The sequence below is a fragment of the Rattus norvegicus genome, chromosome 16 (genome assembly GCF_021556685.1).
Source record: "Rattus norvegicus strain SHRSP/BbbUtx chromosome 16, alternate assembly SHRSP_T2T, whole genome shotgun sequence".
Lineage (NCBI taxonomy): Eukaryota > Metazoa > Chordata > Mammalia > Rodentia > Muridae > Rattus > Rattus norvegicus.
This window is the reverse complement of record NC_141549.1, coordinates 74,998,497-75,010,893: the sequence shown is the minus strand read 5'-3', so window position 1 is coordinate 75,010,893 and position 12,397 is coordinate 74,998,497. Positions and strand designations below refer to the sequence as shown.

Sequence of the window (12,397 nt, the reverse complement as noted above, 5' to 3'; positions counted from 1 at the left end):
GGAAAAGTAAAGCCAAATCCCCCTTTCAAATTGATTTCTGACCTCCACATACACACAGAGACATGGGCATTGTCATTTTTTAAAAAATATCCATGGCTTCTAAAATATACAAATTTATGATTTACCCCATTACATTTTTTTTGGCTTATAAATATAACTTTCTAGCTAAGCAGAGAAGAGACTCGGGGTAGAGCACCTGCCTAACATCCACAGAGCACTAGATCCAAGCTCCCAGAACCACAAAAGCATATGATTTTATAAATGGAGACTGTGAAGAGGCCTACCCGTAAATACTGCTATACAAAAGCTACCCTTCTGATTAGTCTACATCACTCCTACAGTCAGCCCCCTGGTCTAACCTTCTCCTCCCTCACCCAGTCAGTAACCCTGTCCTCCCTTGGTTCCCACCATTCACCATGCCAGACACAGCTATGAAAGTGAAGACTGAATCGAGTTGGAGACCTCAAGTTGTTGGAGATTACCAGAGCCACAGGATGTCTGCCAGAGAGATGAGATGCCCACCAGGGAGACCTACAGCCAGGGAATGGAACCAACCCAGCAGAGAGAAGTGCATTATGGTCCCCGAAGCTGAAAGGGAAAAGTCAGCTAAGCCCTTTGATTTCAGACACAGAACTATAGGATTTGGAATTGCCCCTGTTGGGTTTTTAAATCTTGTTTTGGTTCAGTATTTCCTGGCTGTTTCTGTGTTCCTCTATTTTGGAATGGTAATGTATATTCTATATTAATATATGTTAGAAGGAAGTAATTTACTTTTTGATTTTACAGGGGGTTACAGTTATGAGATTGCTCTGAGTCCCAGAAGAGACTTTAGACTTTAAACAGTCTTGAGACTAAAAGACTGGGGACTTTTGAAACTGAACTAAAAGCATTTGATTATGCTGTAGCCACAAGCCCATGAGAGCCAAGGAGTGCAAGGTAGTGGTTTCAATGGGGATGACCCCAATAGATACATATATTTAAATGCTTGGTCCCCAATTGGTGGAACTGTTTGGGAAGGATTAGGAGGTGTGGCCTTGTTGGAGGAGGAACATTGCTGGGGGTGGGCTTTGAGGTTTCAAAAGCCCACTCCTGGCCCAGTTCATGTTCATTCATTCTTATTGTCTCTCCCCCCTCCCTCTGTCTTCCTCTCTCCACCACCCCCCCATCCCTTCCTCTCTCCATCATGGCTGTTGACTCGACATTTATGCTTTCAGAAATTTCCCCAGCATCACGCCTTCCTGTTGCCATACTCCCGGCCATAATGGTCATGAACTCTTGCCCTCTGGAACCTTGAGCTGCAATAAACTCTTCCTTCTATAAGTCATCTTAATCATTGTGTTATAGCAATAGGAAAGGAACTAAGACACATATATATATAGTCAGTCATCAACCACAGAAAGCCAATCTATCTTTCAAAAAAAAAAAAAACCTACAAACTAAGATTTAAAAAAAATAAGACTATTAAAAAGAAAAGACTTTCACAAACCGACTGGGAAAGAGTTGAAGGTTACAAGATGCCCATCTATCCGTGAACTTGGTAGGTAGATACTGGAGAGAGAGCTGCCTGCCAAGGGGCTACAGCCAGAGGACAGGGGCAGGAGGCAGAGTTGTTGCCATTACACCCACTTTTCTACACTGAATTTGCACCAGGTGAAGGCATTGCCCGTTTTCAATGAAGTTACTTCCTGGATCTCAGCATCTGAGTGAGCTGAAGCCAACGATGCAGAAGCCATTAAAGTACTAATGGAGCCCAAACTTTTCCAAAGGAAGTTTCTGACACAAAAACGTCGCTCTTAAAACATTGCTTTCACTCAGCCTTTAAGGTGACTATATATATATACACACACACACACACATATTAATACACTCTTCCCCTCACTCTGTAGCCTTTCCACTGAAATGAGCCCAATATCCGTCTTGCTGTGACTGCATTCTTTGCCTGGCCAATGAAAAGACCTGCTTTCAGTCTTTGGTTGGTTGGTTGGTTGGTTGGTTGGTTTTTAAACAAAGCAAATGTCTTTCACTGGGCTCCCAGATTTGCTAGGAAAGATGCAATCTTTTAGGATATTATAACGATCCTTAATTCGCATGTTGGCCTGTGTAAAAGAAGTATACCAAAGTAATTTTATTTATTTATTTATTTATTTATTTATTTTTTTGGACAAGGAGAAACGTTACACTCTACTGAGGAATCCTGACGAAAGCCACCATCAAATGTCATATCATGCCCATGCTTTGGTTTACTCTTGTTCAGAGCCATAGAATTTGGTCTTGCAGTTAAGCATGTGGATGGGTGCTGGCAGTGCTGAACACCAGTGTGGCTGAGCAGCTGAAACCCAGGTCGTCATTCATAGGTCACTATGGAGCAGAGCAGCCACATAAGTGTTCCAGCTTCTCTATTGTCATAGGGATCAACACTCAGTTCAAAGGAAAACTGCCAGGCCCTGAGTGTACCTGAGTTATCCAACATATGCAAAGTCCTAGTTTAATTTCCAGCACTACTAACACATACATACATACATACATACATACATACATACATACATACATACACACACATACACTACTAACACATACATACATACATATACACACATATACACACAACACATAATGCACATGCACACACAACATATAATGCACATGCACACACACAACACATAATGCACATGCACACACACAACATATAATGCACATGCACACACACAACATATAATGCACATGCACACACACACACACACACACACACACACACCTCTGCAAGTATCGTGATTTGAAGGAAATTTGGGCAGTGTTTCAAGAACCATTGGCCAGGCATGGTGCTACACTGGTATGTGCCTATAACCCAGCAGCTCTACTCAGGAGCCTAAGGCAAGAGAAACACAAATTCAGATCCGCTTGGGCAATTTAACAAGATCTTCTCTCAAAATAAATAAAACTTGTTCAAAGGAGGAACACTTACCTAATGTGCATGAGACCCAAGGTTCAACCCCCAGCACTGAAAACATCAAACAAACAAAAACTACTGCTTGTTTGCAAAATGACTGGGTTTTAGGGAGAGTTGCACTATTCTAAGTTCTATATTGTTATTCTCCACCTATAGTTGACAGTATGCTATTATGAGTTTAGAAATTGGCCAAATTCCTAAAGATGCAAAAAGATGATTATTGCAGTAACAAAAGAGTTATTTGTCTGCTTGCTCGATATTGCCCACATACTGAATTGTAAACAAACTAGCCAATTCAGTGGTCTAATCCATAGCATTGGTACTGTCCACTCGGCAAGGTCCATTTGAGCTATTGGGTTTCAAGTCATCCTTAGTTTAGCACCGCAGATATCTGTGATTGAAACCTTAATTCCTTACCTCACAATGATTGAAAACACTGCCATTCAAAGCTGCACCTAGTCCATGCTGTGTCCAGATCCCTCTTCCTCAGGTCCTCCACATTCCCTTCACTGTGCTTAGGGGTTTCTGGAAGCCATTTTGACTATGTTTACAGAGCTGTGGTCATTGGTAGTCAGTACAGACATAAATGAGCCAGACAGCTCTAAAGCTGAACTCACCAAGAGCTCCCTCAAGGCCAGGGTAAGCCTTCCCTTCTGACTCCCGCCTGAGCACACAGCCCTGAGGAGCTTCCTCCTTCCTTAGCCAGGCTTCCCTATCACTTCTAGGAGGGCCTGTGGAAACATTTCTTTAATGAAGAATTTTGTCTACAAATCTTTGTCTGGGTACCTGACTGATCATCATAAGGACTTCTTCTGGGGGTCCTAACTGAGAGAAATCTTTTAGCTAGGTAACCTCATGTGTCCGCCTATGTCCGCATAATGGCTGCCTCCCCTCCTCTACAACTCTGACTAGATCAAAGTGACACAACAGCTAAATAAGACTTGTACATGAAAACACGTCAAAATAAATGTTCCTCAAGGGCTGGAGAGATGGCTCAGCGGTTAAGAGCACCCAACTACTCTTCCAGAGGTCCTGAGTTCAATTCCCAGCAACCACATCGTGGCTCACAACCATCTGTAAAGAGATTCAATGCCCTCTTCTGGTGTATCTGAAGACAGCTACAGTGTACTTATATATAATAAATGAATAAATCTTTTTAAAAAATGAAGAAAAAATGTTCCTCAAGTCTGAATGATGCAGAGTAATGGCCCCTCTAATATCACACAGCCTCTACAATCTGGCCACAGTTGGGTGTGGTGGTAAATTCCCATCATCCCAAAACTCAGGAAATGGAAGTAAGAGTGTCTGTTCAAGTCCAGCCTGGGCTACATAGTATAAGATACTGTCTCCAAAAAAGTCTTAAGGATAAGTCCAGCCTGGGCTACATAGTATAAGATGCTGTCTCCAAAAAAACACTTAAGGATAAGTCCAGCCTGGGCTACATAGTATAGGATACTGTCTCCAAAAAGGCTTAAGGATAAGTCCAGCCTGGGCTACATAGTATAAGATATTGTCTCCAAAAACGCTTAAGGATAAATCCAACCTGGGCTACATAGTATAGGATACTGTCTCCAAAAAGGCTTAAGAAAATTAAAAGATGATAATCTGGTGCTACCTCGCCCATGAAGATATGGCTCTCAACCATCTCTCGACCCAGTTCTATGTGATCATCTATCTCCCTGCCTACAGTGGGTAGGGGGGTTTGTCTTGCTCACTCTGGTGCCTCCACACTTAGACATCTAACACACTGGACAAATTTAGTACATACATGTTAGGAAACATTACTAAGCTTCAGGATAGAAAGGACTTGCTTAAAACACCAGTCACCTGAGAAGACAGGCCAAGATTGCAGCCTTGATCTCCTGTCTACCAGACCTGAGAAGCTCCCATGTGAGACTCCACCTCCTAGTGCTCTGTCTTCCTCAAGTAGAAGCAGAAATGGAAAACTACAGCCTCTTCTCCTCCAACCAAAACCCTGATATCCAGGCGCTGGCACCAGCAATGAATGGTGGGTGTGATGTCTTGTGGTGATGGCTTAGTATTATTTATTGTTACAGCTTTGAGGTATTAAGAATGTCATTTCTATTTCCTCAACTTGAAACTTCCTAGAGGCAGAGACATGGTTGAAGTCACCTTCCCCACCATCTCCAGGAGCCAGCAAACTATCAGGAGAGAAGACAGAAGTGAAGAATATCAAGGATACAGCGTTACCCCAACCACATTTCCAGCCTGCTCAACACCGAACTAAGGAATGTCAGTCCCAAGGGCTCACTCACACTTAGTCAGGGGATTTACTGAGATGCACAAGGCACTGCACAGGATGCCTGGTGTACAGCGATCCCTCAGGAAACAGACTGAGGTCAGTAGCAACGGAGGCAACAGTGGTAGAGTTGAGACAGGCTCATCAAGACTAGACATGCAGACTTTCAAACAGGAGATGATCAGACACCTGGATTCTGAAGACTTATTTCTCCATGCTAACTAAGTCATTACAATGCCACATCAAGAATCCCCTCTGCCCCAGAAAAGAAAGGCATCCTATCCTATGGCCAGATTATGGAGGCTGGGTGATATTACAGGGTCCTCAAACTGTAACCTTCTTCTTATGGCCCTCTACATTCCCAGAGACCCAGGCTATAGCTTGTCCTGGGCTTGGGTTCTGTTCCTACTCCCAGGAGAGCAACATCAACCCCCTCCCCCTTCCTAAGGCATATCTCTGGTGGCTCATTCACTGCCCCTCTCAGCCCCCTATTCATTCACTGATGCCTGGAGTACACGTTCATCCAACAACCCCAGATATGTCACTCATCCTGAGCATGTGAGCTCTGCAGCCCCTCAGGTGTCTCCCCTCCTCTTGCTTAACCAGAAACTCCATTCACAGGCTTTTCTTCCTCACAAAGCCACCTCAAGATGACCAGCTCGTTGCGAGTAGCAATGGCAGGCTACGGGAGTCAGATTGACAGGCTTATAGCACTGGGCATGCTTCCCCCCACCCCCCTCCACACCACCTCCTTCACTTTCAGGAACTCCTTCCCTGCCCATCCCTTCAGAGTAAAACAAAAGCTCAGAGAATTGGGCACAGCATGGTAACCTCACTTTACCAAAACACCGTTCTCAAATCTGGAGAGGTTGCTTGGCCATCAACATGGCCGATAACTAACACAATTACCAAAGAAGTGTTCTGAAAGGTCACAGACATAGCAAGACCCATCTGGTTCTGCTCTCCTGCTTCCAGGAAGAATTACAACCCAAGAGCCCTCCAGCAGAAAGGAAAGAAGACTGTCTTAGGCAGGGTAGACACTAGTGCAGGGGTAGTCCTAAGAGCCAAGGTGTTGCTGGTGAGCCCAAGGTCTAGGCCCGTGAGACAATCTAACTGAGGGTGGGTTACAATAAGGGGAATCCTAACAGCTGGCAATATTCAAGACCCAAGATGAGTACACCATAGTCACGGGTGACCTGTGATTGACAGCAAGACTCTCTGTGGCCCAGAATACGAGCAAAGGTCCAGTTGGATGTATGGCTCAGTGGTGAAGCACTTGCCACCCAAACTGGAAGACCAAAGTTCAGATTCCCAGTACCTTTTTAAATGCTGGGCTGCCTGTGGTCAGGTACCCTGGAGGCAGAAACAGGGGTTCTCCAGGGCAGGTAAGCTACTTTAGTCTAGCAGAATGACTGAGGTCTGGGTTCAAGCGAGACACTCCATAACAGTATGCAAGGTGGAAAGCAATGAAGGAAAAGTGGCATCAAAGTTTGGCCTTCAAACTCACATGTCCCTCCGCCCACCCCCCCCCACACACATGAACAAACATTTATACATGCCCGCCACACACATACTCATATATAAACAAAGGAAAGACAGGTTGGTTGGTAGGTACAAAGCAGGACTTGCCAGCAGCTAGGCAGGACTCCTCAAGAAAGTGAGTCTTAGTTCAGGACAGCACAAACACAGAGAACAGCATAAAGAAGGTTAATCGAGATGAAAGTCCTCAGGGAAGTGACAAGCAAGCCGGAAGGCAGAGCAAGACTTGAGGGTGATGGGAGATGACCAGAGGACACAGCAGCCTCTGGATCCTGGGTGGATCCAGTCCAGATGTTCAGCGCTTAGTGAAAGTCAGCAGCTGCCTTACGGGAGACATTGGGCGAGATGTGAGCGCGGTTGTTTGGAGCATCCATTCAGGACCCTCTCTACATGTTTTCTGCATCTATAACGTTCTCATCCAGCTCTCAATCCCAAAGCACAAGCAGTGAAGACACACAGGAGGTTAGCACGTGGGTAGTGATCAGGGGATTCACAGGGTTTGTTCTACCTCATGTCTTTTTAAAACATTAATTTTGTTTACAGTCATGTGGTGGGGGAACATGCTTACAAATGTGTACAAGGCATGCGACAGTCAGAGATCACCTTGCAGGAGGTGCTTCTCTCCTTCCACCATGTGGACCTTGAGGAGTTAACTCAGGTCATAGACTTAACAACCAGCACTTTCACCCACTGAGCCATCTTCTCAACTCCCCAGTTCACATCTTAAAGCACATATCCAACCCCTAACACGGAGACTCTCCTCTTCAGCCTTTGAACAGACCCACACCACAGGCCCAACATTCATGTCTGTCCCTATACAGCCACATTCCATGACTCTGCGGTTCAGGTACATGCTGTTCTTCACGGTCTCGCTTCCATGAAACTGCTGTGGACCAGTTGGAAGGAAGAACATGACAGCACTCAGTGGAACAAGAAAAAGTTCCAAGATCCCAAAGAATCATCATTTCTAGTCACCAAACCCCAACCTCTGCCAAGGCATAGCAATAAAAGCGATCAGGATAGGCAGGGTGGTCTCAGCTTTAATCCTGAGACTCTGGAGGCAGAGGAAGGTAGATCTCGGCAAGTTTGAGGCCAACCTGGTCTGCATGGTTGGTTCCAGGACAGGGAAGGTTACATAAAGAGTCCCTGTCTCAAAAATAAGAAACAGCTGGGGATTTAGCTCAGTGGTAGAGCGCTTACCTAGGAAGCGCAAGGCCCTGGGTTCAGTCCCCAGCTCCGAAAAAAAGAACCAAAAAAAAAAAAAAAAAAAAATAAGAAACAGAGTGGATAGAGGAGAGAGGGAGAGAGACAGAGACAAAGACAGAGAGATGGAGAGAGACAGAGAGAGACAGAGACAGAGAGAAAAAGAGACAGAGACAAAGACAGAGACAGAGACAGAGAGACAGAGACAGGGAGAGACAGAGAGAAAGAAAGAGACAGAGACAAAGACAGAGACAGAGACAGAGAGACAGAGACAGAGAGAGAAAGACAGAGAGAGAGACAGATGGGGCGGGCGCAGGGGGACTTGGTTCCTCATCTTTATGCCTAGTCTCCACAAGATATTTAAGGCAATGACTTCTCCTTGCCTAGGGGTAGATTGCAAAGTCCAGGACTCCTCTGTGGCATGAGGAAGCAATACCAGGTGACCTGGAAGGTCACTGTCAACCAAAAACTCCATGACTTCCTGATTCAAGAGACCAAAGAAGTCCCATATTGTCCAGCTCAGGGAACCAGATCATATTCTCGGCTAGGGAGGGGCCCCAGACTGGAAGAGCAGGAGCAGTCATTAGGCCACAGCCCTGAGGGGTGAGGGGAAGCGAGTCAGATCTGAAGGACACTGCTGCCTGACTTTTCCCGAGCATTAAATTCCTGCGTACAGATCTAGGGCTAAGAGACTCTGTCTCCCCCAGATCTGCTCCTCAGTTTTCCTCTCCCTCTCTCTCTTCTTTCCCCCAGTCTAACGCACCCTACTCTGGACTAAATCAAAATTCTCCTATCTGCTAAGCACACACACTACTGAGTGTGTGAAAGTTCCCTTCGTTAGATGTACCTATTGGCCTGTGTTGGAGGATCTCTCGATCCTTACTGAGGTCCTTTGAGAGAGATCCACACCCCGCCACCCTCCCGGCTGTGGCGGAGGGTAGGGCAGCCGCCCTGTCCCCTTCCCATGTGGCTTCTCACCTGGGGGTTGTCCATGTACCAGAGGAGGCAGTTGGCCTGGGTATCCAGGATAAAGTATCTTCGTAGGAACTTGCCACTGTTCTCATTGTCTTCAATATCCAGAAACCCACAGATTCGGTTCTGCCGATCCACATAAGGCATTCCTGGGCTCTGCTCACATCACCCTGCACCACAGGAGGGAGAGAGGGTGAGAAGGAGGGGGAAGCAGGCTCTGTCCTAGAGCCTGGAGGAGCCTCACTGTCCCTGTTTGACACACCTCTGTGACATGCTAGACTCCTTGCTACCAGCTTTCCTCCCCTGGGCACCAAACGGCTACCCCACTGGACCCCGGAAACTTCTACCAACTCTGAACAGTCATTGAAACCCATTAGAATCAACTGAGGTCCTACTGTGTACTGAGCACAGTGACCTGGGGGTTGTCAGCTTCGTCATGCACCAGTATGCGCTCGTGTATCAAGAGGCTCAACTTAGTCGGTATTCTATATTGTCACTAATTACTTCTTGATTTTTCTGCACCCCGGCTCCTGTTCCTGTGAAATGGGAATAATCGTTGTACCACACCTTACAGGATTTTTTGAGAAGCACTTCCTGGTTACTACTCTTTACAAAGCCTCAGGAAGTAATAGTGACTTACTTTACACATGGAGACACTCTCTCAGAAGATACCTCCAAAACACAACAAAAACAACAACATCAACAAAACACATCCGGGAATTCAAACATAAAGAAGCTTGAGTGCCTAGGGATTAAATGCTACTGTGGGAGGTTCTTGGAGTGAAGGAGGTTCTCCTTCTCCTAGTGAAGGAGAAAGGCAGGCCTGACACATCCACCCCTGACCTTGCTCTTCTGGTCTCCAGACAGTAAGAAAACACCTTCCCATTGTTCCAGCTCTCTGGCTGTGGTACTTTGCCATGACAACCTGAGCTGCCTCCTACAGCCACCAAATGCCCACCGGTTTGATTTTGCAGGTCAGCGTAATGCATTCCCTGGGCTCTGCTCATATTATCCTGTGTGGGAGGGGGAGGGGCCTGGTGAGGAAGAGGATGAAGTAAGCTTTATCCCAGGGCCTGGATAAGCCTCACCTGCCTGACTCATCTCAGTTGCATGCTGGGAATGAACAGAAAATAGTAATCGCAAGTCCAGAAGCCTGGAGTACCTTCCCTGACTCCAGGGCCTCTGGCGATGTGAGAAGAGCCACATGTCCTGGCTGCTTCATCCCTCCAGAATGTACTCTAAGAGCCTACGGGAAAGGGGAAGAACTCCAGAGCCCTTAGAGGAGAGAAACAGCCAAGACACCTGGTCTGGACTCAGGGACCGTGAGGAAGTAGGTTAGAAGCCCCACAGGGCTACAAAGGGTCATATCATCTTCAGACTTCCAGAGCCAGCTAACATCCAACCACTGAGCTCTGACTCACTTCAACAGAGCGGGACTTACAATGGCCCCAGCCACAGAAGCCCTGCGGCCAAGTAAAAGTTCAAGGTGGCTGATGAAGGCACCCTATGACCCAACACAGACTCAGAGAACCTACTATCCCAGCCTTCTAAGCCCAGAGGGGGGACAAAGCCCCAGGAAACAAGGGGACCCGTTTCCAGGTCAGGTTTGCTCTATCCGTGGGGTGGGGTGTCCTCTAACTCTCCAACGAGCCTGCAGTACTGAGAGGGTACACCAGGAAACAAGGGCCACATACATGCAGGCATACACACACACACACACACACACACACACACACGCGGACCACAGAGAGCTATCAGTGAACCCTGTGGTTCAGGCATGTGTCAGTCAACTCCAAAGAGCAACAGAAGCCTCGGACATCTGGAGATCTCATGGCTACTCATAAGGGGTGTGGGGATCAAGAAGAATAAAGCAGACAGACAGCCAAGAACAATCCACCATAACAAAAAGGGAAGCAGAAGAGGAGGTGAGAAAGGGATCCAAAGTAGGAAGACGAGGTTTTGAAAAGGAAGCTAACTGTGTAGCAGAAGTGAGGGCCGTGGAGGGGTGGAGGAGGGGCACCCTGCACAAAGCGACTGACTCTAGAGGTCTTACCCAGGGCCAGTCTCAAAGTGGAGCACGTTTAAGGGCATAGATGTTTTCAGGAGTCAACCCAAAACACACACCGGGTCGTGGGTAGAAGGCCCGAGAGGCTGTGAATGCCTGGGAATATATATGTCTTGTTGGGAGCAGGGATCTTGAATAGAAAGACAAAGCAGGGGTAGGGGATTTAGCTCAGTGGTAGAACGCTTGCCTAGCAAACGCAAGGCCCTGGGTTCGGTCCCCAGCTCCGGAAAAAAAAAAAAAAAAAAAAAAAAAAAAGAAAGACAAAGCCACTAAGCATGGAAAGGTACAGAACCTTTGGGTGAGGACGGGAGAGACACCCACCCACAGATGCTAACATAAGCTCTAAGAGCAGAAACTCCAGAGACCACAGGGCTCTGAGTACTCCGATGAAATCTCTTCCAACTTTCATCAGAAACAGGGTCTGACTGTGCAGCCCTGGCTCAACTAATGCAGCCCGGGGTGGTCTAACTCCTGATGATCCTCCTGCCTCGGTCTCCCTAGTGCTAGGATTACATGCCTCTGTCAACATGCCCTGCTCTCCAGTGTAACATCCAAGAAAACACGCTCAGCTGCCCGGGTGAGCAAAGCTGACTGGCTTGGGGCTGGGCAGCATAGTGTCCAAGAATGCTGGCTTTTGAAGTTCCCCTTTTCAGCCTGCAGGATTTACCAGTTCCTGCTTCTCCCTCAAGACAGAGGCTGGAGAAGGAGGCTTCTTCCTCCAGAACTGTTGTCTGTTGAGGGACTGCCCATGCGCATGGATACATAAGATGGGGCTTCCGTGCAACAGAAGGAAAGATCTGAAGCAGAGCTCTGCACATAACATCAGGAATGAACTGAGTGTGCGTGCGTGCGTGCGTGCGTGCGTGCGTGCGTGTGTGTGTGTGTGTGTTGGGGGGAGGGGATCCCCAGATGCCTAAGGCAGCTCTGTCACACAGCTCGTCAAGACTGTGGGAGGGAGTCAGTGGCTCCATACTAGGATATGGAAGCATTGTTATAACCACTCCACTTGTCCATCAACACTTAATCATTTCTTTATACTAAATAAGTGAGTCTAGAGCCAGATTTTCACTATTATAAATAATACCAAAACTTTGTTTCTGCTTTATATTTTCCATATGTTAAAGATTATGTTAAAGATAATAATATGGGGAATAAAAAAAAATGGTCTACACAAGAAGCTCAAGAAGAAGGATGACCAAAGTGCAGATGCTTCAGTTCTTCTTAGAGGAGGAAACAAAAATATTCACAGGAGGAGATACGGAGACAAAGTTTGGAGCAGAGACTGAAGGAAAGGCCATCCAGAGGCTGCCCCACCTGGGATCCAGCCCATATCCATACAGCCACCAAACCTAGACACTATTGCTGATGCCAAGAAATACTTGCTGACAGGAGTCTGATATAGCTGCCTCCT

At 46.7% G+C, this 12,397-nt stretch overlaps 2 protein-coding genes across 5 annotated transcripts in view; both read right to left on the bottom strand.

Annotated features, from left to right (window-relative positions):
* Positions 1-12,397, bottom strand: part of Erich1 (glutamate-rich 1) — a gene marked incomplete at its 5' end in the record, with an annotated part of 52,793,804 nt that overhangs the window by 8,653,470 nt on the left and 44,127,937 nt on the right.
* Positions 1-12,397, bottom strand: part of Plekha2 (pleckstrin homology domain containing A2) — a 62,737-nt gene that overhangs the window by 40,218 nt on the left and 10,122 nt on the right. For 4 of the 5 annotated variants that reach the window (XM_087589116.1, XM_087589119.1, NM_001427342.2 and 1 more), the window contains exon 2: positions 8,928-9,091. In XM_087589116.1, the coding sequence (XP_087445242.1) occupies positions 8,928-9,068 (141 nt within the window). In that variant the 5' untranslated portion in view covers positions 9,069-9,091. Of the gene's footprint in view, positions 1-8,927; positions 9,151-9,832; positions 9,935-12,397 lie in introns of those variants that run through there. The other variant, XM_087589118.1, reaches the window with a different exon arrangement.